We start from the raw sequence: 26,216 nt of genomic DNA on the forward strand, positions 1-26,216 counted from the left end.
TTGTAGGAAGTACACTATGTCAATTGATTTTATTCTACCTGTGAACTCCACATTACTAAATTTCCTACAACTTTGTTTAAATGTTAATTGAAAAAAGACATTAAAGTCGTAATATATATAATATACTAATAATTGTACTTCTAAACTCAATGCGCCTAACAACAAATAACTAACTAAATGAAAAAGAACGAATAACTAAGTAAAATAACTAACCAATTACTTGCTATTCTTGTTTTGTTCAACTGGGTTTGTGAACTCTGTTCGACTAATTTTTTTTTTTTTTTTTTCATTTCATATGAATAACATTGTCTCTCTGATAAAGTATGCAGGTAAACGTTTAAATCAATGCTACATCCACAAGATCAGGTCTGAATTTATAAAAGTTACACATTCTGTTATTCTGACTTTGCTGATTATCTGATAAAGTTTGCAGTAGCTGCTGTTCTGGCCCCAGTTCTTCAAAGTACAGGTTACACTATCCACAGGATAAATTACTACACAGCAAATAGCGTAGTTTGTTTTGTCAACACCTATCCCCTGGATAGTGATTTATCCGATGGAGAGCGTTTTCCATTCTTTAAAAAAAAACTGGACCTGTATGCCGCATATAAAAAAAATTGTACAATCGGTGAAAGGCTACTTAAGGTCATTCCCCAGTATTGCATTGCGCATCCTTACTGCGCATAATTTATGGCGTGATTAGCGCGCGTTCGTGCACGCGCACATTGAAAACATGGCGGATTTGCCGTGATATTGAGTTCTGTCAGTTGAAAAATGGCTATAGCTTACTAACGAGCTCGGGCAACCCAAATTTTTTTCCAGTCATTTTAATCAACTAATCATTAGCTTTGCGCGAGAAAAGACTGATCTGATTTCTATGTTTGAAAATTGAATAACTAAGAAAAACAGCAGCTGCACTGTAGTCTTTTCTATTTTGCAGTTTGATAGCCCTGGCAAGCAATTTGGTTCCAATATTTTAACAAAGATTCAGCTGTGTGTCAAAATCACTTAAAAAAGCTTATTTGTGTCCGAAACAAGTATTGACTGTAGTATGAGACGTGTTTTCATGAGTCTGGGCTCACAAAGAGTTTACAATAACTTGGAATGCGTTCTTGTAATAAGCATTAAATAACGCTAAAATGGGACATTTTCAATGCCTCACTGTTCCTTAACGAGCATGGGCACCCTCCTTTTTTATTTTACAATTTACAATTTCATATGATAAAAATTCATTGGACAAAGTTTGAACAAAAATCCATGTGCAGTTTTATTTCAGGGGAATTACCTTAAGTTGTGAATACAGGACTGATGAGTGGACTCCCATGTAGAGGGGAAGGGGGAGATACAGTAATATTACATTTTCATGGCTGTTCTACATTCCATTTTTCTTGGTCTACATCACTTGTTGATTTTTCTCATGAAGATTTCTTGTCCGTGGGAAGTCTAGATCTCTTTATTATCTCCAAAGAGAGCTTCTTAGAAATCCTGGAGATAGAAAAGACATTATAAAGCAGTTTTGATAGAAATGCCACAACATTAAAAAACAGGGATTTTGAAACACAAACGCTGGGTTTGAATTAGTGGGGTCCAACTGTATCACCACAAAACCACTTTTTTTTTTACAATGAGCAACATACCATCTAAAGAGGTTTGGCAAGTACTGGTTTAAGTAGACCAGTAGCAGGGACGGGTTCTCTGAAATCCAAACTTCATCCAAATTGTTTACCATTCCTACTGCCATTAACTTTGCACAACGCTCAGTTGACATCCTTTTTATTTCAGGTAGGTTTGGTGCATCTTTAGGCCCCTACAAGGACAATAGCCTTTCAGAGTCACTAGAAATTTACTTCATAATGTGACAAAAAAACTGAATTGGTTATATAATTACATTTCTGAATGTAAGTTGTTGATACCTCTTCATTCAATTAACATGCAAAATTAGTTTCTGCCACAAGTCAGCACTGTTCAGTAGTATTCATGTCTACAGTAGGTGCTGCGCATTTGGGCATGTACAGTTACAACATATTATACCCTGTTAATTGACCAATCAAAGTATACGATGTTTAATGGGGTTAACATCCATGACGTAATCGTAGAGAAAAAAACCTGCCACCGACACTGTTTCTGTAAGAAGTCATATAGATACCAATTTAAAAAAAAAATCTTACGTCATTGATATTCGAAGCAAAAATATTAAGAGTGATGTTTGACTCGATAGGTCCTGGCAGAACAGTCTGTACATGAATGTTGTGCTCAGCCAGCTCCAGCCGTGCAGTATCAAAGTAGCCCTAACAAAATGATAATGGTTATAAGTACTAAAGTATTTTCTAGCCAAGGTCGTAAAGTGTTGTTCCCCCACTGAGCCTTTAGGAAGCACTGAGTTTGGAGGGGAAACAAAACTAACTGTTTTCCTGTGGGACCAGTACATAAAGACAACATTAAGAGTTTTGTTACCCAAGCAAAATGATTCTGAAAGAATTCATTTTAAAATAGCCCTTTCAATGCGTCATTTGGTCACATGACCGATCTATTTTTAGCGACAGCTACATGAATTTAAGAACTGGAAAGGGCATGTTTAAAATAGTGCCCTCCAAAAACCTTTTCTCCTATTTATCACTACAAAAGGAAGTGGCTAGAATAAGTAACTACTGGAGACAGAAATGGGGGTGGGGGGGGGGGGGAGTGGGGGGTGGGGGTAAAATATTAGGAAGAACAGGAAATTCTAGGTCCTTAACCCAAAATGCAAAAATTTTATGGCAGCTTAGGATTTGTATGGAATTTACCCCTAGAGTGTGACTGGAGGGCAAAGTGTCTTCTACAAACACAGGGAGCAGAGGATGTCCTATTTAATTGTATTTCCAGTTAATTTCACCGAACAATAGTGGCGTGATTCGATCTGTTGTTGATTCAAATCACTATACATGATCAAACTGTATGTGGAATCATGTCTCGCATCTGGTGAGATCACCCCGTGTGATAGCCCACATCATTACTGTATGCTGCCTTCATCTTAATGATAGGATTTCAACAATCACAAGAATTGTGTACAGTTAAAAATCAAAGGCAGTGATTTGAATGATTTGAATCAACAACAGACCAATTCGTGCTACAATTGAAGGGGTGCCTGGAAAAAATCCCTAAGTGACTTCTGATAAATTTGTTAGAATCTCCTTCCAGATTGCCTTTATTCCCTTGTGAGACACCAGGAGAGGATGGCATTTCATCAACAGTCACTTAAGTCCTTATTTCACATACCCCTTCAATTGTTCAGAGAATTTAATAGGAAATAAGGTCAAATAGGACTCATCTGCTCCCTGTGATGTGAACTATAAAGTAGAGTCTTAATTTGACATGAAGTAAACTAAGAAAGTAATTATGTTGTGTAATTTAGCCATACCGGTTTGTCTCAAGAACTGTCTAACAGCATTTTGATCCTGAATACATACCTGCAATGCATGTTTACTGGAACAATAAGTCGCCATAAAAGGTGCCGCTGAGAAGAATATAAAAAAGCTGCTTGTCACTTTTTAACCTGGCAGTCAATAAATATTTTAATTGACAAACCCAAAACTCTGGTAATTGCAAAAAATTACATTCATGGCATCATATACCATTTTTTCCCAGGATACTGCTCACCACCACAATCTGTCCCTCATGATGTTCAATCATATGTGGGAGAACTGCTTTGGTCAAAGAGATGGTACCAACAACATTTAAATCCAAAAGTGCTCTATCCACCTCTAATGATGTTTTCTCCACCAATGATCTCTGTGACCTAGCACCATTGTTCACTAAAATGTCAATCTATTATGATGAAAAAAAAATTATGATTTCATTTTTTAAATTTTTCTCTGGTTCAACAAAGCTTTCTTACATGTTCTATAAAGCACAATTTGAAGTCAGTGCAATGATCAGCGAGAGTTTGAGAAAAACAACAAGCACTGTAGTCAATAAATAGCTCTAAATAACTGCTTGTTCCATATCAGGTGTGATTTGAAGTTCTTACATGTAATTCTCTATAAACCCTAATAATATTACTTTACCCAAGCTTCAGTGTAAGAGATTGTACCAACAATGTTTAATCTAAAAGCATGCTATCCACCTCTAAGTGTGATGTTTTTTCCACCAACTATTTTTGTGACCGTAGAATTTGCCTCTGTACAGCCGCCCCCTCCCCTAAAAAAAAAAATCGGGGAGAGAGATGTCTGTGTAGCAGCATCGCTAATCGTGTTCCAGAACTACTTTGCATAAATTAAAATTAGTGTCAAACTGTTGCGTTGACAGGCCTCCAAGACTCCTACAGTTCATGGCATTTACGCATTTGCCATTCTCTTTAGATTTTCAATTTCTCAACCTTTCTTTGCTTCACATGTGTTTCTGAAGGGCACTTTATGCTGTGCTATTAGGAGGAATTTTACATAGGGTAGAGCCGTTTGACTGTGCTACAGTAAATTTTTTTATGGTCTGCATGATTTCTGTTGTTATCTCCTGGGTGTTATCTGCATGTTGCCTCACAGAGTTTGACACCTCTGTGCTTATACTTTGTTTAGGCTCAATTCTATTGCAAGATATGTTTTAAGCTCTCTGGAGGGACAAAGTTTGAAATATTCCGTGAACTTGTTGCTTACTTACATTGATATATTGTGATGCTGGCCCTGGCTGTTTGATAAGAACTGTTTGCAAGTACAGTATTTTTTTTTTCTTACCACGGATATCATATTTCTTTTCGTCTGATTTTGTAGGAGACTGCTGTACATAGCTTTACTTCAAGAAAGCTATTCATTTGTCTAGAGATGTTCTTACATTTCTTGCATCAATTTGATCCAGTTCTTGTCTCTCAAGCTTTTTGCTTAGTTTTTATACCTCCTTTGTTTGCTCTGACACCACATGAATCAAATGTCGCTGCTTTTTATGTACAAGTCTGTTGAAAGATTTGCTGTACATTCCATTGGCTTTGTTCAGGCAAAACAATGGTTTTGATCCTCCATGTGGATCTCATCAGTTGCCGGTATTTTCTGTACAGACATCTGTAGCTACCAGCATAACTCGTACATATGTGAGAATGTTAGACCTTCTGTGGCTTGTGAGAACGTTAGATGACTGGTTTCTATAACCGGCGCGGTATTTGGAGAAAATGGTCGCTTGACCAACTAAAAGACGGGAAATGTCTTACGTAATGCGGATTAGTATTACAACCAATCAGTGTACGTTCCAAACATTCCAGGCACCATCTGGAGTGAGGAACATGATTAACGACGCCGCTACACAGACGTCTCGCTACCTAATTTGAGGGAAGGGGTCGGCTGTACACAGGCTACCGTATAATCTGCCACGGTCTGAAACTCTGATCAATGTTATATTTCAAATATCAGCCAGGGAATACCATACCTTCCCAAAGTGCTTGAGGACATCTTCTGTCAGTTTTTCATGTGTGTCAAATTTTTGCAAGTCCAAGGGAAGGACAATAATATCTTGATCTGTTTTGAATGAGGAATCATGAGCGATGGCAATGGCTGAAATTTAAATTTCAAAGGAAAAAATTATTGGTGAATGAGACAAAATATAATATATATTATACACTACATGGGAAAATGTTGTGTATAGAAAAAGTCATAATACAGTCGAACCCCTATTAAGTGGCCACCCTTGGGAAATGGGAGGTGGCTGCTTACTAAGGGTTGGACAGGTGTACTTTGAATATTTTTTACCATTGAGTTAATTTGTTAAGGAGATCAGGGGGCGTGCAGAAGTGGGGTGGGGTGAGGGGTGGCTAGAGGCAATTTAGCAAGTGACTGAACAACCTCAATCCCAGGATCTCTCTCTTTTGCCTCTTCGTCTCTCACCCCAGTTCAGCGACATCATGACAAGGGAAAGACAAACGGCGCAAAGGAGAGAGAGAGCGTGAGAGCCTGAAATCGAGGCTGGCGACTGAAAAGGACGATCGTTTCGCATACTATCCTGTATAGCATGGTCCTCGAAACCTCCAAGGAGTTTTTAACCAGCTCTTAGATTAGCACTCCTCCACTTAGCCAAGGGGAGGTTTCGGAAACAGAAATATCTTAGTTAAAGAACAATAATCTTTATCCGATTGTTCCTGTCATCCAACATGGCCGCCAAGGTCTTTGTCATTTGAGTCTCTCGAGAATGGTGATTAACCCTACCTGCACAATTCTTCTTGACTCTCTCTAATTCTGCCTTCCTTCTCGCAGACAGTACTAATTTGCAGCCATATTTGACCAGTTCGTAAGCCAAATATTCACCAATACCGCTCGAAGCGCCAGTAATCCAGACCACTTTCCCGCGCAAAGCAACCGCTGGATCTTGACCGATTCTCTCATAAATCATCAATGTAAAATCACCATCTTGGAATTTAAAAAGTAAGAAACAAATGAGAGGAACAAGAACTGCAGTAATCAAGAAATTTCTGCCCACCATGTTCGTTTATGGCCTGCGTCCGAAACTATTATGTTAGAAGACACGTGACCAAACCGTGACAAAACAAAAATCGGGACCGGGACTAAGGACTAAGGAACGAAAGGAATAAGGGACAATGAATGAAGAATGATCTCAAGAGTCGCTGTCTGGAAATATCAAAAAATTGAAAATTTTGCCTGAAGAGAACATGAAAATGGCCGTTGGTAAATTATATCGGTGAGTTCAAGAGAAATCTTTTCCACTGGCTTATTTTTCTCACACACGTCCTATATTTTATACCTCGTCCACCTGAATATTAGCCTAAGGGAAATTCCAACCTCTTTCCCAGGGACTTTCCCTTAGAGATTGGAAGGGGCTTACCACTCCTCCCAGTAGCCCTGGGAACGAGGTTGGTATCGAGTATCTCTCTGCGCAAACTTCTGCCCAATAACATGAAGTTTTTCTTTTGACATCTTTGAGTCGCTTTCTGTCATTGCTTTCGTCAAACAATAGCAAGTTTGTGTCATCCAAGATGCTTACCATGCCAACTACCATTAAATGTGTACAGCGCACAGTCGACATCTTGTATACGCATCTGCTGTAAGTTGCGTTCATAACTGCGATGACTTCTCGTGTGCATAAGTATCCCGAGTCAGTATCCCGCAGTTGAAATATATTATGTTTCATATATTCACTGGTGTAAAACCAAACATTCTAGTGGAAAGCTGTGAAAATGTGTAAAGTTTTGTTAAGGTAATGTACGTAAATCCTGGGTAAGGCCAGCTAGAGCTTATCCCGAATTTTGTGCAGCGACTAGGAGTATTTTTCTCTCCCATGGATTAGTCTGCTGGCAGCCGGTTTTTTTCTCTAAGGGGCACTAGGACGAGTGTTACGTCATCGCGAACGCAAAAGGGCGGTATGGCGGTGGCCGAGTGGGGAGGAAGGCGAGACAAGGGCGGTATGGCCAAGTAAGGAAGAAGGCGAGACGAGAAAAAAACCGTCTGTTTTTCTTCTCGTGCGTAGCGCGCCCATGTCTCGTCCCATTCCCCTTTAGCCACTGAAAATGTCTCGCGTCATTACCCTACTGAATTTCGAGAGAAAAACAGACCGCCAGCAGTCTACCCATGGATGGGATGCTAGTCCATTGCAAGGTTGCTTCCCCCTATACATTTTCTTTGTATACACACGAGCCTTTAGGCGAGTGTCTATACCAAGAAACTACAAGTGACTCGTGGGATATTACAAGGTATACCACAAGAAAGTATCGCATAACTATTTTATACCATGCCATAGAAAAGACAGTGGCCAACACAATATGCGACGCACTCGCTGCACATGATGGGAAGTTGGATGTTATATGTAATATATCAAACACGAGAGACAGCGTTTCATCGGGATATCTAAACAGCCAGAAGAGAGCTCAGCGAAGTATTTTTGACGAAATTCGAGGTGTTTGGATAGCCGATGAAACACTGTCTCGAGTGTTTGATATATTTTCTCAATCGAAACAAAAACTAAGGGTAAACGGAGAAGTAAAATCGTCAAAATCTATGCTAATTAAAAGGAAAAATCTCCTTCACGGTTGTGATGTTCTTTGCTTTAACTTGATGAATTATTAATGAGTTTAAGAACGTCGAATATACAACAGTTTTCCTGTAATCTGATTAGCTCTATTTTCTATGGTATGTTATAAAAAATAATGAAGTACAGTTGTGAACTGTGGCAGAAAACTTTTCTGTGTAGTTAAGGTTGAAACGTGTATTCAGCGTTAAAAATGGTCTTTTCTAAATCAGTATTTGCAAGAACAATGCTCATTTTTCAGATTAAAGAGAAAAAAGGCTTGACTACGTCACTAGCTAACTTCCTCATAACACAATCTATTTTTTTTGCAAAACGCGAAATTTAATGGAGTGGTCATTAATTTCAAATATAAATTTCCGTTCCTGAAACATTGAGATTTAAGGGCCCATTAACCGATCTTTTCGAGCCGTTGCTAGGGAAGATTTATTCTCACATAACCTCGTTATTTTTAGTTACTTCAGAGTTATTTTATGTGTTTTAACTTTTTCATGATCAGTAACACTAGTGATGACGTCATCAGGCCACGCCCATGGTCATGTGACTAATACAGAAAAAATGCAAAGGCTCCGAGGCAAATTACTTTCTCGGGATTTTTTTCATTGATTTAATATTTTAATTTAAATCCTCATTACGCTATGCATCGATTTTGTTTCATTTCTAAAAGGTCAGATTTTGAAAGCATTTCAAAATATTGAAAAATACGTAACTTTCTGAAAAAAGCATGATTTCGAAAAAGAAATGCATAGCTACGTTGCCAACGTTGGCTTTAATCGAAATTCGTCGAAAAAGGCTGGATTTAATGAAAAACCGCGTTTCCTTGAGCATTTAAAGAAACCGGAAGTGCGCCCGATATATATTGGAAGTTACCCTATCAGCGCGTGCGCAATTACATTACCAGCGCACTTCGGTAAGATCAGACAAAGCCACACGGAGTTAGTTTTTCTCTTCCTATTGCTCTTGTTTTTCTGTCTTTCTCTTATTTTGTCTTTGCTTGTACTTTTTTTACTTTGCATTTTGCGATACACAAAGAAAAACATCTAAAATGTAAGCGAATTTGCAAGTTTTGGAGTTGTTTTTATTTTCCGTGCTGAGGCTGACGTAAGTCACCGGAAGTGAAATTTCACCTCCTTAACAACGCGCGCGAGCGCGCGCATGAATCGGTTAATGGGCCCTTAACTTGAGTTCTTATGTCGTTTCCTTACATAAGTGAGCTTTCAGTGAAAAAGTAAAGAGAGATGTTTGACTTGGCAGGTCCTGGAAGAACAGTCTGTACATGAATGTTGTGCTCAGCGAAAAATTTGAAAAAGGTAAATATTTAGAAAATCAGTGTATAGATATTATATAAGAACAAGAGATTATGAAGGTAAGAGAATGAACCTCTTAAGTTATTTTTAGACATTGCGTCCAGTTCTTCCGAGGATAAGAACCATTTCAGGCTTAGTTGGAAAAAACCTAGGTTCTTATACCCACAGGATTTTACTGCAACCCAAGCATATTGACTGGTTTTCGAATAAAATATTTATTCAACAATATTTTGGTTGACACAACCAACAAATTTGCTACAGCACTGATAAAAATTGACCTGGCTATGAGCCAGTTGTTTCCTATGGAGGTTTATACCATTTTCTATGCATTGACATAGAAAATACAGCCAATCAGAATGTACAGGAATACCCTTCCCCTGGTTTGAAGAGCGTTTTCGAAAAGGTCCGTTTTCGTGACGGATTGGTGTGGTCAGTAGGCCTAACCGTAGAAATAAAGCTGCGTTTTCAAATTTCTCCGGCGCAATGTGGACGGTGCCTTATCGGCTAAGGACACGAAACGTTGCGTGACAACTCAAAGAAGGCAACTGACAGCAGTGGCGTACATTTCAGATTTTTTTTTTTACTTTATTTAACCCCTGACGTCAACCAAGCTTTTTCTATTTGCATTTACAGATGTCACTGTGACGCCAAACACAACTACATAACAAACATCAATTTATCAATAGAATAAAACAGAGATCTTCCCTCAGACTTTGCGTGACGATCTAAATAGGGGTTGAAGAGCCCGGTTCAGAGGCAGATATCAAACTACGCAATACAAAAGGAATATTATGATTGTCTCTCACAAGACTTGATTAAAATAAAGTTTTTGCTTCTTCGCATCTCTTCAATATATTAACATTTGCGATTAATTAGTTTTGACACTTACAAAAGTAAATCCAAGGAATTTTCTGTTTGAGGCAGGAGGCAAAATGAGAAAAAGCAAGAGAGTTGTTTCAAAGTTGTCATTGCTTTTCTTTTTTGAAATCCCATTTTGCTTTGTTTTGATTTTGATTTTTTGATTTATTTACGAGTATTTTTTTTCACGGAAATATTAGTGGTGTTTATTCTCCGGGCTTTTCGTGAGCAATGAAACTCTTCACTAAGTAGTTGAAGAAGAACGCAGCCTCGTTTTAAAATTCAAAATTTAAAGAAAAATGAAAGTCAAACATACGTCGACACATTAAAGAGTTAATTCTTGAATAAGCAAGCAAATGAAAACCAATTTACGTCCTGAGGAACACGTGATACGTGTTGTAATCAATCAAAGGAAAGATTCGGTTTTCTCAACCAATCAGGTGTAACGTGGCTTGGCGTACGCGCACTTTTCCTGCGTTGACACTAGTCCCCTGCAAGTTCTCAAGTTCCACTGATACCTTGAATGTTTGGTTTTTTATGTACGGTTTAATACTTATGATTCAGGTTTGCAACGTGTAGCAGCTTGCCCAAATAGTCAAGAACAAAGTATTTTCCCTTCTATTGATAAAGTATTGACTTGGCACCATTCGGAATATCACAACTATTCAGGTAGCAAAAATATTGTGTAGCAAAGAATAACGGTTATTTTTTCCCATAGTCCCTGTCTATAAAACTAGAACTACTCTTCCAGGTCACATAACATAAATCTGTTACCCACTCTCCCTCTCACCCTAACCACTTGACAAATTGAAGTTTCCCAAGTTGCTAATGGCACAGTCAATGATGAGAACAAAAATATTCATTAACTAGGAGATATTCCCTTGATGTATCACTATATTCTTAATACTCATATTAAAGAAATATATGGGACTCAGTAAGGAGAATAAACATTCCGATATTTCCAGCTTAAGCTTGGACAGAAATGATTTTCTTTCACGAGTAAATCAGTCCTCGGCGTTCCTTCACCGAGAGCTCTCTTTCCCCACTTTTCTTGAACTTTAGAAAGCTTATTCAATTTTCAGCGTGCTGGCGTAGTCTTCTTGCCTTTGTTGTTTGAATTCAGGTTTCACAGAAGTACGCTTCAGTTGTCCATCCCTGAAAACAGAAAAAGCAACGTTGGAGGCGAACTTGTTGACTCAATAGAATCTGTCGTTAGCAGCAGTAGACTCAGCAGCGAAACATTGGGTTTTTGAAACCTCCTGCTTTGACCCACGGAGTTCAAAATTCTCATACCAACATGACTACGAAAGCTTAATTTCGTCAAAGCTTGGTAGCGTGACTTCGCCTCAAAATCTATTTTCTTGCCCCCACTCCATGGAACAAGAAAAAAACCGTTTGACGCGCCCGCCTACTCAATTATTGTTTCAGAAAGAGTCAGGTTTCAAAACGTATGCGCAATTTTAAACGTAACAAACTGAATGTTTTAACTCCAAATAAAACTGTACGAATCAACACAAGCCGTAATACTCTACTAATTTTGAACGTGTAAACGTCTCAGAAGACACTATACCGATATGGAGGGCAAAACAATGTCCACAGTACGTACTACATTCGGAGGTATTTGAACTATTTTTTTTGGGGGGGGGGAGGGACAGTAGGAATAGGGGGTAGGGGTGCTACTTTGCTATACGCTTACCGTGAGCAAAACAACGCATTGAGAAAACGTACCATATAAGGTCAACAAGTCCTCCCTGCCGAGCGATCTCTGTCTTGACGCGACTCGCAAACTCCGCAGCGCTCTCATCCTCCTGAAAATGCAATGAAGACTTAGTTGCTTCACTTGAATACAATCGAATGAACATGAAAGTTTCGAGTACCTTAATGCGAGGTTATCGGTAGCGATGTTGACTTATCGTCATGGCGACTAAATCACGTGATAGCTTACTGTAGGTCGTGTGCACTCCGACTAGAGGGAAACTGTTGGAAAACTCTTTGGGTAGTTCAGAAGAAATTTGCTCAACTGCAAAATGGCATTGATCCCTACTACAGAGCAAAATAATGTAAACAAAGCCAAGTCTGAACGAGACAGAGTAGATGAAGAAAATAGGGGATAAGAGTTCGGCGACGCTTTCTCAAACTGAACTGAGAGTTGATATGGTTCAACAGACATTGCATTTTAGTGAAACAGTAAATTCAACTCTGATGGCTGATCAACGTTGCTTTTCGATTCCCTGATTTTTTTTTCAGATTAAATATATAACGCTTCTCAATTTTAATTTTAAGACTTAGATTGTCCTTAGACGCTTGCAGACACTCGCAACTGGCATTGAAAATTAGGTGAAATCGTTTTGTGTTGAATCCTCTTAGTCTCTAGCGAAGTTCCCCAAACCTCCTATAAGATACTAAGGGTAACTTTCAACTGAGTATCAGAAAACGAAAACCAAAGAAAATACTCTGGCCAATCACAAATTACACAGACAATCCACTGAACCATTCGAAACCCAAAGCAAATGCGTGTAGCCGGCACTAAGCGCGGGAAAATGCGTGCGAGCGACTCACGATTGGTTTACTTTAACTTCTGATTGGATGACAAAGTGGCGCCAGTTTTTTTTAAACCAATCACAAAGCAAATTAAAGCGAAATCACACAAAATGCAAAATACTTTCCATACTCAAGCAAAAACTGCTCTATTTTCATTCATTACCTGACGCGTCATTTTCGGAAGATACCACACGTCACAGACTAGTGCCCAGTTTGTCAGGAGAAGGAACAAATAGAATGCAAATCCTTCAGCACTTGAGTTCCAAAATGCATTTCCGAATGTGGGATCATACTGCAAAGAAAAAAAAAAGGGAAACCTTCACAACAAATGGACTGCAGGAGAGTAGAATGGGGGATTAAAGGTAGAGTGAGAGTTTCAAGAAGAACTAATATATTAGATAAACACGAAGAGATAAATAAATTCGAAGACAAAAGCTAGTTTGTGACGTAACACGGGTGGAGCAGCAGCCAGCTTTTGGCGCGAAAAAATTCGCACGCTGTTATACGTGAATTTCGATGTCAAACAGATTGCAGTAGATCTTGTTCGTCTTCTATCGTTTTCACGTTAAACTAGTTTGCAGCATTGCGTTTTAAAAGCGGCTACAGCAAAATGCTGAGTGTGTCCTTTCTTCGCAAATCTCCCTAGATATCTTACAACATCAGGTCTATGATTCGTCAGGTAACAGCGCAGCTGATAGAGCTTTCGAATTGCTGATGCCAAAGTGCGAACTACTGTAAACAGTTACGTGTACACTACATTCATCGACAAACCGACATCCACTTTGACATGTACTTGCTAGACGAAAATAACGTGTAAGAGGGACTTGCCTTTATAGCGACAGGATAGACATCTCCGCCAATCTCAAAACTTCCTTTTTTGAACATCATCACGGATGTGTTATTAATGCATGTTCCTGGGAAGAAATAACAAAGATTAGAAAAATCACGATTTTAATTTCACACCGCTCTCCTTGGACTCAATCTTGCCCCAACGCAAAACGGACGTTGGAGACTGGACCCTAAAAATGCCTTACTGATGACGTAACACTACAGGGATTCGTGTGGCGTCTGTGATTGGTCGTTAGTTGAACACGAAAATTAAAAACAGAGTAAGGACAGGCAGATAGATAAACACGGAGAAGAGTCCAAAATCTACTCACCCTCTGGAAATATTAATATCGGGTTTTTACTGGCATCCTCTACATGTTCTCTCAACCTGAAGGAGTTGAAATACCAGTTTAAGAGTGTGCAACATACTTTTGCATTATGCATAATAATTTTATACCATGAATGTTAAACGTTATATGACTTCCAATATCGTTTTTGAACACGAAGATTTCGACTGATGGAACAGATGGAAAGATACTTGTACAAACAAAATCTCCTTCATTACCAATGTGGGATTTACAATACACCCCACCCCTCCCCTAACTCACCGCAATCCCCCCCACCCCACCCGACGGATATCCCCTCCCTTTAAGGTTCCTTTCCTCAATCAAGTTTGAAGAATATCAAGAAAACAAATTGCAGCTACCATAAATTACATTTAAGTTAAAACTATGCTAGTAAGCTATGGATGCGATTGATTATATTGAGGGTTGCGCAAAAGAAAACGAATAAGATTTCAAAGTACCTCCTTGTTACAATTAGTCTGTCCTTCATTTCTGTTCTCTCGAACCAAATGTGATCTTGAGTCTTTGCGAGTGTCCTCTCCAAGAAACCAAACAAGCCAGGCTGCCGCTGGCCAACCTTACAACAAATACAAAAAGAAATCAACAAGGTGACTCCGAATCATGGAGAGGATACCACTTTGTGGTTTGTGCAACGCATCGTTAGAACAATAATTTTACTACGCCTTGATTTACATGTAGTTTTTAAGCATGTCTCAAAATGTAATTTTCTTGTGATCTTTCCTATGCCATTTGTACTACAATAGTCTGCCAAAGATATTTTCTCAGTACCATAACGATGCAATTTAATGCCGTCCTTCCAAAAAGAGGAGCCCTCTACCATTTGTGTCCATCCCTGAAGCCAGACGGATTAACCGCGTAGGATCATTCCCCTGGTTTTACTGTTCAAGCGTTGAAGGTTTTGTGTCACTTTTGACCAATCAAACGTTGACGGTTACATGTATGTTGTGAAATTTACATCGTTTATGGCACCATTCGAACGTGTCCTGTTCACGTGATATGAAAAGACGAAAAGCTGGCTGGGCTTGTTATGAGCCAGCCTGGTGTTTTATTAGCTACATCCTTGCACCTCTGGTTCTACATGTAAGTAAATCACATCATTGTGGTATACGACCTTACCAAAGAGTAGCACCTGTCACACATTAAAATCAGCACATCAAGAGGGGTGGTGTGATTTGCCACACATATACCACCTCCTTTGGCCATGTTCTCCCTAAAAAAGTGAAATATAAAGAAAAAATCCATTACCATGTGTTTCCTTTGAATTGACAGGAAGCAAAAGAGGTGTTTTCAAATGAAATAGGTAAAAGAGAAACAAGATATGAGGACTAATTGATAGTAAGACAGTATCTTGGCCACGAATTACATCATGTAAAAGGTGTTCAGTAGAATGCCAATTTTCAAACCACTTAATCTGCAAACAGAAACTGGTCCAAAAAATCATTGGAAAATTTATCCCAAATTCTTTGCCGAGGGCTGCTTGTATATTTGCCTCAAAAACATGGATGAAGGCATATTGCGAAAGCGCCAGCACCTTTATCTGGCAATTTAGTGCACCCAGTCTCACAGAAGAGACTTCGTTCCCCTTGACCAGGAGTTGGGAAGCAAGTGACCTTAGAATGTTATTACTGGAAGTCCGAAAACATCAGACTTCCTGAAGAGAGAACACACTGTGAGAGCAATACACCTTGCTCAAGAACAGACCATAATGATCCAGGAAGTGACTTATCCTCAGGTCCAGTCACTGAGCCTTCCCTAGATGGGGACTTAATTGTCACTCTCACAGAAACAAAAAGACTGATGAAACAATGATAAAAAACAACTTTGCATCGAATATTTTACGAGTTTAGGAAAGAATCAGAAAAAATTTGGACCAACAGGCAAAAGCTCAAAACGTCAACAAAATTTCCAAATTTGACACAGTTGGAATGCTGAATATTAGATTTTCTGATTTTTATTTCAGGGTTGTACAACATAGATATTCTACAGGAAACAAAAGTAATATTTCTTACTTGTTGTGAAATGTGATTACAGCAGACACAGCCCTTGCAAAAATTCTGAACGAAACCAGCATGCACTTGGTGTCAAGCCAGTTTCTGAAGCTAAATATCAAACATGATAAAGAATCATTAATCTTTTGTATCTAAAACTAAATATCTTTTTAAACACAATTACCCCACTTCAGTTCCAAGAATGTGATGAGAATTAGCTGTTGCAAGTAATACAGGTCAGTTTCAAGACAGCACAAAAACATTTATAATAACACCATGACATTGTTACAAACTGGTTTCTGTATCACAAAAAAAAAACAGCAACTGATAGAGACAGATTACATTGTAGGCTAAAAATTGCAATTACATCAAGACATTAGCAGGCAAAATAATTACAACTTGGCATTCTAATGCAAAATACAAGAATTCAAGTTACCGGGACTTTGGAAGCCATCCAATGAAGATTCGTGATGAGATCAACAGTGACATGCTAAGTAGAAATAGGATAAACCTAACAGGAGAGAAAAACTAACTATCAATACAGAGGGCTCCTCTTTAAGGGAAACACAAATTAGTTGGCGAAAATGGGAGTTTAAAGTCTAGGGGGGTAAAATTACTTACAGTGAAACAGATGACTTATTTTTCTGTACCTTGATATTGGACACATGTGTACAATATATTTGTTACCATTACATCAATGTAATAAATAAATGATAATTTCATTATTCATGGCCAGGTCATATCTGTTTTACACTTGGTAACCCAGAGATGTGACTAGACAATGGTGGACACCTAGCCAGAGGAACGCTTCAGAGGTCTTTCCTGTAAGGTGTGTACTGACATTCTCCTATCAATTTGGAATGTGAGTGCAATGCGTGCAGGCCACAAATTGACAGGAAAAGAAGACGATCCATATCTTACTGAACTGTGACCAGGAAACAAGTTAGTAAGAAATTATTAATTTTGTGTAGCTAGCTCTTGCTCTATAGAAAGAAAAACACTCAATTTCATGGCAAGTGGGATATGTACTGTAGAATACAATCCATCCAGTTGACCAATGATAAAAAATGTAAAAAAAAAAACTGCATTTGAGCCAAGTGACCAGTCAGGCTGGAGCTTATCCCGGTTTCCATAGCATGAAGCAACTAGGAGTATTTTTCCTCCCCCGTAGATGGGATGCTAGTCCATCGCATGGTCACCCATACCATTAAATTTGCCGGTAACCATTTATACAGCTGGGTGGAGAGAGGCACTGTGAAAGTAAAGTGTCTTGCCCAAGAACACAACACAAGGTCCCTGACCAGGGCTTGAGCCTGGACCGCTCAATCCAGAGATAAGTACGCCATCCATGAGACTACCGCACTCCCCAGTGTAAGTGCAAATATAATCCGAGAGATATAAATTACCACCGAAGATTTCCTCTTCTTATTCCTACCAACTTAAATATCCAAGATGACTCAACTTTAACCATAACCCCTTATTTCCTGACAGGAATTTGAGCATGGTGCAAACTGACTTTCAGGTCAGTATGGGACAGAATGTTCCTGCTCTACCTCTGCCATCAACTTGTTCTTTGAATAAGCATACCTCATGGGAAACAATATGACGTATCTTATAAAACAGCCTGTAATCCACATTATTGTCAGCTTGACACTGCAAACAAAGCAAACACATGTGTCAACCAACATAAATGTAAATGCTAACAATATTAATTCCTATAATTTGATGCCACATATTACTTTCAAAGTTAGTTTGGAGAATTTGGTTGTAGACCATGGTCTCATAGAGTACATTTGAATAGTTCGCTTAGAGATTTCAATGACAAAGCAATACATGTAATTGCTGTCATTTTGAGAATCATCCATTGCTTGCATCTTCAATGTAGCAGGGTCCTCTCAAATGTTCACAGCAGATCAGGTTGTCTTGAAGTAGGCAGCACTGAGCACTTTCAAAGAGTGGAGCAAAAAAGTGAGGCTTATCATTTGGGTTGTTTTTAGACACATATTAAACATTTGTTAATGTGAAAGTCACCAGTGCTTATAGAGAATACTGAAGCAGCATTCTGGTTAATATTTAACATAATCGTATCAGTACCACTTAAAAATACTACAAGAAGATAGTCTGGAAAACAGTAAATACCTGATATAGTGGTAGTTCTCATTTGTCCTGGTTAGAAGATTCCAAGATTCCAACTCTATAAATTGAAAGTTTTCAAACTTAAGATTAAATTAAATAATCTGGTAGTAACATTTTTTTTTTAGTTTACCTCTGTACAGTTGATCTGATAATGTACCATTTTAAAATGCTATGTACAGAGAAGATCTATACAAACTTGTAATTATTAATTAAAGGCAATGTAGTGAACTCTTTCTGATGTACATATTGCTAGGACCAGCTCAAGCTGTCTGCTTTACAGAACCAGCCAGCTAACTTCCCTAGGGAAGAGTTTCCCATTCAGTAGCATCTGTTTTGAGAAAGTTTACTGTAACTGACTGTTATCGTAGGAAGCTTCACCAAACTACAAGTTGTGTAACACATTTGCAGCCCTCTTGAGCACTTGGTCTTCTTTAACCATGATATTTGGAAAAGTTTTGACAATGTTACTGCTTGTTTTAGAGCATTTAGTAAGGCCTATTTGGAATAAAAGTACACTAAAAAGGTTTACCATGGCGTCCTTTCAAAAGTGGTCTATATCTTCTGATACTGGCTAGCTCAGCTCTATAGGACTTATCAGAGCTAACTTAAATATACTAGTATGCATCCCCAAATGTAGCATTTATTGCTTATTAGAAGCTGCAGGTAAGATTGTGTATACCTTCTGCAGAGAAGCATTTTGTTACTTCATCATCTATGATTGCCTGCAAATAGACGAAAGGTGTAAATCGACAACATTACTAATTGTCAGTTCCAAGCCCTTATATGTATCTCTTCCTAAGTCACATAAGGTGCTTCTTAGAATATGATACCCAGGACATCAAGCAAACACCCTTAAATTCCTGAATTTCTTTATCTCATCCTCTGTTAATCTAATTACCACATTTTTAAAGACAAAATAGATGTTGACTTCTCTTTGCTATGTGTAGATCAGACCTGCAAGCTACCATGAGCCTCACGATGTTTTTGGCCTTCTATTCACAGTCTCGTGGCAAATGGCCAGTGTATTTTTTTTGGCAAATGTCCTGCATTCCATGGTTTAGAAAACACCAAAGACAAACTGAAAACAGTGAGACTGAATCCAATACTAGCTGTGAAAACTAGGCCATGATTCATTTGCAGTTTCTGGCATGGTTCAGGTACTTTGTCTTAAACTACATGTATACATTCTTTTCATAACATAAAGAATTGAACACACTATATAAAACTTGGAAAAAGTAGCATATTAAGAGAAAGTGGTTCTATCATATGAAATTCTACCCCAAAATCCATCACTTGCTACATCCCATCAGTTTTTAGGAGGAAAACTTAAACTTGCCTCTAGAACATTGGACCAAACACAATGCGAGAGTGAGGGAGTTTAATTATGCAGATTGGCGATTTCTTTTATTTTGTGAGAGCTAAATTTTAGTGATTGTGGAAGACTGGTTTTTCAAGCTGGGTATTCAATCAAATTTTGTGATTTTCATTTTTCCCCTGTTAAAGTAAGAAAGTCACGTTTATTTAAAATACAACATTTTCAGCACTTTTATTACACTACACGGCAATCAGTCACTCCTGCCATCACAACCATGTTTCACCCTGGTGTGGCTGATAGTACCTTCACACAATCCTTTTTCATAAACATTATTTTTTGAAGCTACACCTGTAGTGCACCATGGGCAATATCATCATTTTATTTAAAGAGACATTCTAATTCAATTTAAATCGCAAAAATAAGAACCCGCAAACATTTTATGCCACATGATATGTATATATACAGAGTGTGTAGTCACCAAATAATTGTTTTACCTACCTCAACCCCAGTAACACAGAACTGAATAGTGTCACCCATGTGGAATTCTCGCTGGAAGGTTCCAAATGACCTGTTTCTGGGTATGTCAGCTTTTTTCAGCTTTGACAATGTTTTGTCTATAACTGAAACAAAATGAGTTTATTCCATATATATGTGTATCCAGCTATGCTAATAGTATCAAAACCTGACTTCATTTAATATATGTATTGCTCAGGGCTACAAGCACATGTATATAGAGCAAGGGACAATCACATCTTATTTATTTATTTAATCCCATCTTATTTGTTTAATTTACATCCCTACTCCAGTGGAGCCAATGCAGACAGACCTTTACAGATCATAAATCATACAACACATCTAGTATGAAAGCCATTTTGGTCAGTCTGCAGCAAATGGCAATTAGGCATGCACTAAGTTTGTTTTTAAGAACAAAATCTAGACCGCTTTCAATATCAATTTCAGCCAATCAAATTTGTTAATTTGGTAGTTCCCAGTCCTTGTGAGACAGAGCCATATAATAAAAGCTTATAATAAGCTTACTAACGATACTTCACCATTTGATTTGACTCCATGTTTCTGATGTTTGGACTGGATAGTTTTCCTTCCGAACTATGAAGAAAACAGCAAACAAGTCAAATGTTTAAATCTTATATTGTTTTGACGCATTAGAAACTGAGCAGCACGCAGAGTTCCAGCAGAGAAACCAGTTAAAATAATTTGAAAACAAAAAAAAAAAACAGCTTTAAATAGACAATTTGGATATGATACTGACTAAAATTCATTTGCGGCAATCGAAACATTCTAGTCTTAAGATGAGACAGATCTTCGATCCCAGATTCAGATTAAGTTAATCTAATGGACAAATTAGTGACACGATGTAAAAGGAAAACTTTCTGACGGCCGGACACGGAGTCAATACACCATCCGGCTGTCGGACATTTACAGTGTAGATCGTAGACACAGTGAATGTAAAGTTCATCAACAAATTATTTTCAAGGAGATCACCGAGGCCTACCTCAAAGACTTTATATAAAGTGGCTAGATATAGATTCCGAATTCCAAAAGAAAACCCCAAAGACGCAGGAATAGCCATGAAGAGCACTATGAAAGCTAAATAGCACGCTAAAAAGATCAACCACACCGGCGCCATCTTGAATTTTCTACACTGTTGATTGAATAACCGCTGACAAGATACCTGTTCGGTGTTCGATTACCCATAACTCCACTGGCAAGCAGTATCGCATGATTGTCACCTTGTAGTCACGTTCTACGATTCCTCTATATTTCAGTTTCTTTATTTAATCATTTTTTAATGAACTTAGAATCGGAGATTACTTTGTATGGGCTTGTTGTCATCTTATGACTTCTAGGTCTCACAGGCAGCAATTGCTTTGTTCATATAGTTTGCTTTTCTTTTCTCATCTTTCGTTTGTTTTGTAACAATCGATGGGCTCCTGAGAATGTATATTTTGAATGCTCTGGCTAAATATCCTTACCTCTGTCCTATTGTCAGGAACTTGAAGGTGAAAATGTGATGTGGACAAGCGAATCTTAATCATGACTTGTCCGAGGGAACAATAATATTATTTCTGGTTCACGAGCAAATACTAAGATACGGTGAAAACAGACTCAAAACATGACCCACATACAAATTTATCGAGTTACAACGAAGGAAGGTTTTTACTTGCCAGAGAAAATTTTAACAGCTGGACAGGTTTGACCATTTTGCAGACATGTTTTGTTTCCATGCGCAATTGCTCGTTGAGTGGAACCTCGTTCATCCGGTCACCAACGGGCAACAAAAATCTGGCCGTAATAACGGGGTGGCCATATTAAACGGGTCCTGTAAATAAGAAAATGACTGATTGAGCGTTTCTTTGAGCCAGAATAAAGTGGCCTATGTAACAAGGTGACCGTATTAAAGAATTGGTCGTAAGGCGGGGTTCCACAGTACCTATAAAAACGTTTTGAAAACGTACTTGTTTAAAAACTTAAGACAACCAAGTTAAGTTTCTGACAGTTATCCGAATTACAAATACTTTTTCCCTCTTTCTATAATTCATACTTAATCTGCGTTTTTCGAGGCTGCAGACGAGAAAAAAAAAAAAAGAATGCCTGACGATCGGTAAAATTACCAGAAATGCGCCCTTTTTATTGTTCAGTCTTACATGACAACGAGCAGCCGCTTTCGATTTTCTAGGTCTGTCAGGAGTGGCGTAAAAGAAAAAATGGAGGAGCGCACTCGACGGGTTAAAAAAAAGAAGGGCTGCTTGTAGTTTAAACGGATTTGATCTTAATTTTCAGCCGGAAAAGACAAGTTCTTCCAGAAATGATTATGTGTATCAGCAGTGTGACTGCATGCAATTTGTCGTCATGTTTACTTTATTTTATGCTCAGTCGAATCACCATGCCGCGATCACACAATTATCGAGAGGTTAAATTTGCTTATTACTTAACTGTTCATTTTAGCACGTCTTGTGTTAGTCTCGCGATCTTTCGGAGTTCAAGGTTAGCATGCCTACACGTATCTTGTCAGGGTTCTTAGTTTCCTTACTCGTTTTGCCTAGGACGTTTCGTGCCCGAGGGGTACTCCGTTATATATATGGGCTTTTTAGGTATGTGCTACCCCAAAGGGTATGGGTTTTTAGTCGTTTTGGTCAGCAATAGGGTAATGATTTGGCCCATTTTGGTGTCAAATAGGATATCGAATTTTTGGTCAGGTCTTAAACAGGGTAGGGAAAATCACAAATTTTGGTCTTAAATAGGGTAAGCTGTTTTGGGAAGTGGGCGCACACCCCCACCAATTCTTAGAGTAACCACCACCCAACACTCCCCCCCCCCCACCCCACCCCCGGGAGCTAGTGGTCATGTTTGAGTTTGTCTACTTACCTGGTTTAGTCCTCTACTGAAGTTCGTGTTTTGGCGTAAGTTCTGTAAGGCTGGGTTTTCTACTCGTTGTATTAAGTGCTTTGCTATTCATTTGCGGGAGTCGCATGAGCGTGTTTGAGTTATAGCGTCCTGTAAAGGTCAGTCGTCCAGTGCATATGTCCACACATGCCTACTGATAGAGCGTTGCTTCTACATTTGTCAGTCAAGTAGTATAGTATAAAGAAATTTCCACCCAAGTCACAATAAGTCGGAATCAGCCAATAAAGATTAGATTCCAGTCACCTCCCGCAACTTGTTGCCGAGCACCCTAATAACACTGATGATCGCTAAAAGTAACGAAGATTTTAAATGCTCAGGACGCTCGTAATTTCGCTTCATGCCTACTTCCTGCCTCGGAAAAATTGGAAAACGGAGGTTTCACTCTGAAAACGCATCAAATGCTCTCCGTCCACACTACGATGGAGGAACAATTTAAAAACGCAACAATCACCGTTTGAGGAAAACTCGGTCAGAGAAATCACATGATTATCGCGACGCGGTGGCCTCATGGTTAGTGCGCTCGTCTCCGGATCGAGCGGTCCGGGTTTGAGTCCTGGCCGGGGACATTGTGTTGTGTTCTTGGGCAAGACACTTTAGTCTCACAGTGCCTCTCTCCACCCAGGTGTATAAATGGGTACCGGCGAACTTAATGCTGGGGGTAACCCTGCGATGGACTAGCATCCCATCCAGGGGGGAGTAGAAATACTCCTAGTCGCGTCATGCTACAGAAACCGGGATAAGCTCCGGCCTGATGGGCCACTTGGCTCGCATGCAGACTTTACCTTTTATCGCGAAGCCATCGTTTACCAAAAGCTCCGTTTTCAAAATGTTTATTATCCATGCCAAAACGCAAAGCCGGCGTTGTCAAATTCCTCCGGTTTGAAAAGCCCTTTCGAAAAGCTCCGTTTTCGTGACGGATTAAGTGTGGACGGTAGACCTAACCATAGAAATAAAGCTGCGCTTTCTCCGGTGTACTGTGGACACTTCGGCTTTGTGCTTGTTCCCAGACTCTCGGAAGCCTCAGTGTTGTAGGGAGTAGGAGTGAGGACGAGTTTTCAACTCCAATATGGCGGCCTGATGCTCGAACAAAACAATGGACGCTCTTCCACCCCCAAAAGGCCTACACTGAACGATAGATAATGAAGGACATTCTTTGTAATTATTCATTTAAAAAAAGCATAATAACTGACTGTTTCCTTATTTTATCTTTTTTTTTCCATCCCAATATACTAGACTAACGATGTAACAAAAAACTGAGGCCTTACGTAAAAAACAAACAACAAACAAACAAACAGAAAGAAAGGGCTCGCACATTTGCTCTTCCCAGGCACTAAAGCATTTGAGTCATTCTCACCTACACTCCATTTTTATATCAGAATATTGTTTTTCTGGCCCAGGCTGAATATTCTGATTTTCCTGCCGATTTCATTTTCGGCTGAAAATATTCTTGTGAATATTCTTACATTACATAAAATAGAAAATTTTAGCCTCGATATTCTTGTAAAATGTGTTGTTATAAAAATGCGTGTATTTGGCAAATCGGTCCAGTTTTCCTCCATATTGTTGTGCGCCTGGGACATAACAGCTTATTCTCTGTATAGTATGGTACTTGTCGTGCGAACGATGCAGACACTGCCCATGAAAAGAATTTTCACCCGTGGTGCTGTTTACATATGTAGGGGCAATGCAGGAGAACATATTTTCACTTTACTTCCGTTAAATTCCGTGCTCAAGCTGTGACATTCTGGAATTAGCAACCATAATTGCCTTACCTGGAAATTCTTTAAACCATCGTCTGTCTCCTTGTTTTGAAAGATAAGGTGGTACAGATTATATTGGGCGATAGTGATAATTGAATAAGTCAGATCAAAATGCAAGGAATGTGTGATATACTGTACTTCTGAATGTACTGTGACAAACGGTGAGTTCTCGATGGTCCTCGCTTGAAGTGAGATTTTTACAGACTTTTTTATTAGGAAAATTGCAACACAGAAAAGGCACCGAGAGAAAGTCTCTCCTAGGCAAAAGTTACTGGAGATATATTCTCCGGGAAAAAATTAAAAGCTCAATTTTACTATTTTAATCTGGTTAGCATAAGAAGGCGCTAGGCTCGCGTGTTGGTTTTCAACAAACAAATTAAAGTAATTTATCAAACCTGCAGTTTGTAACCACACCCAAGTATTAAACGTTTGACAAATATCAGTCATTTAGAATTCTTCGCGGCATGGTTACCAGTGTGAAGTGTGCATCGCTGGGATGGCCCGAAATAGATCACCACCGTCTTATGACGTAATTGTGACGCAGTCTGTCTTCCTGAGCGGAAATTGGTTCCAAAAATTTTAATCAGCGGCAATCACGAAGATATTTCGGAAAATGTGTTTGATCACTGTTGATGCTATGCTGTGCATCTATTTTTAACAACCACTTTGTAATAAGTGAGTTTTCGTAAATCATTTTAGTGAACCAAAAGAAAGAAAATTCGTGTTTTCTCTTGTTGAAGCAAAAAGATTGCTACATGAGTTATTTTGACAACTTTTCTTCGCATATTCTATAGTTAAAAAACTAGAAATATTTGTTTCTTTCGCGTGTGGTGTACATACTAGTATGCTAGCTTTGAAAGCTCTGCTTTATTTACTTATTAATGTATTAGCACTTAGTTCGTTGCTTATTTGTTTACTTGTAAATTCAAAGGCAAGTTCTGCCTCAAATCGCGTGCCTTGCTCGAAAAAAGGTCTCTATTGACCTTACAATTATTTGTTCCGCGGGTTAGCGGACTGTCTGGCCACTTAGCCTTTTTTTTAATTTTCGCTTAATATTAGTAAACAAAGTGCATAGATGTGTTTATATTTTGCAATCGAAATTATAAATAGATTTTTTCGGTTTTGTCACACTCTACCGATTCGACCGAAATTCTGTTGTGAGTTGTTGTTTGGTGCCTCTAAAAGATTACCCCAGTATTTCGGTGGTACTCATTCTTAAAATCTTCTCACTGGAGGGAGGCATTGAAGGCTCAAAAGTACAGAATTCTTCGAAAACAAAAGGCAGGTCGGACCGCGGTCAGCGCCCGATGCGACACCCGTTTGATCCATGACAAAATGTCACAAACTATTTTTTTCAATAGCTTTACTAACGACTTTTTATGGCTATTATAGAAGAGGATAAATTGTTCCCAATTCGGTAATCATGCTAGTATACGGCATCAAGTGTTTCTACCACAGTGCAGTCGAACCTCTCCACAACGGCTACCGTTGTGGAGAGGTGGCCGTTATAGAAAGGTAGAGATGTAATACGATACCTGTTTTTGTCGGGGTGTGCAACATTTTTAATTTTATTTTAAAAAAACATCTCATTTTGTGGCATATAAATACGTAACACAATCAAAATATATAAATAAAGCAGAAAACAAGCAGAAACAGAGACCAGCTACGCGCGGTATATGGATCCAAGTTTCGTGACCTTT

The 26,216-nt window shown here is 38.7% G+C and overlaps 2 protein-coding genes across 2 annotated transcripts in view; both read right to left on the reverse strand.

Moving 5' to 3' along the window:
- On the reverse strand, positions 1 to 6,455 carry LOC145476940 (dehydrogenase/reductase SDR family member 7-like). The gene is made up of 7 exons (XM_081455467.1): positions 6,162 to 6,455; positions 5,389 to 5,513; positions 3,612 to 3,804; positions 3,447 to 3,493; positions 2,169 to 2,288; positions 1,638 to 1,807; positions 1 to 1,485 (listed from the first exon to the last, which is right to left on the reverse strand). The coding sequence occupies exons 1-7, from the start codon at positions 6,433 to 6,435 to the stop codon at positions 1,416 to 1,418; spliced, it is 999 nt and encodes a 332-aa protein (XP_081311593.1). The 5' UTR covers positions 6,436 to 6,455; the 3' UTR covers positions 1 to 1,415.
- A 3,050-nt stretch (positions 6,456 to 9,505) lies between these two features.
- Positions 9,506 to 26,216, reverse strand: part of LOC145476777 (glycerol-3-phosphate acyltransferase 4-like) — an 84,185-nt gene continuing 67,474 nt past the window's right edge. Inside the window, exons 5-19 of the mRNA XM_081455435.1 lie at positions 20,844 to 21,671; positions 20,383 to 20,437; positions 19,829 to 19,950; positions 18,695 to 18,737; positions 18,019 to 18,073; positions 17,467 to 17,532; positions 16,316 to 16,390; positions 15,901 to 15,990; positions 15,008 to 15,101; positions 14,332 to 14,447; positions 13,859 to 13,914; positions 13,527 to 13,612; positions 12,862 to 12,990; positions 11,886 to 11,965; positions 9,506 to 11,312 (exon numbers count right to left, since the gene is read on the reverse strand). Of these exons, the coding sequence (XP_081311561.1) occupies positions 11,225 to 11,312; positions 11,886 to 11,965; positions 12,862 to 12,990; positions 13,527 to 13,612; positions 13,859 to 13,914; positions 14,332 to 14,447; positions 15,008 to 15,101; positions 15,901 to 15,990; positions 16,316 to 16,390; positions 17,467 to 17,532; positions 18,019 to 18,073; positions 18,695 to 18,737; positions 19,829 to 19,950; positions 20,383 to 20,437; positions 20,844 to 20,978 (1,290 nt within the window). The 5' untranslated portion in view covers positions 20,979 to 21,671 and the 3' untranslated portion in view covers positions 9,506 to 11,224. The remainder of the gene's footprint in view (positions 11,313 to 11,885; positions 11,966 to 12,861; positions 12,991 to 13,526; positions 13,613 to 13,858; positions 13,915 to 14,331; positions 14,448 to 15,007; positions 15,102 to 15,900; positions 15,991 to 16,315; positions 16,391 to 17,466; positions 17,533 to 18,018; positions 18,074 to 18,694; positions 18,738 to 19,828; positions 19,951 to 20,382; positions 20,438 to 20,843; positions 21,672 to 26,216) is intronic.

This window comes from Orbicella franksi, chromosome 2, assembly GCF_964199315.1.
Source record: "Orbicella franksi chromosome 2, jaOrbFran1.1, whole genome shotgun sequence".
Taxonomy (NCBI): domain Eukaryota; kingdom Metazoa; phylum Cnidaria; class Anthozoa; order Scleractinia; family Merulinidae; genus Orbicella; species Orbicella franksi.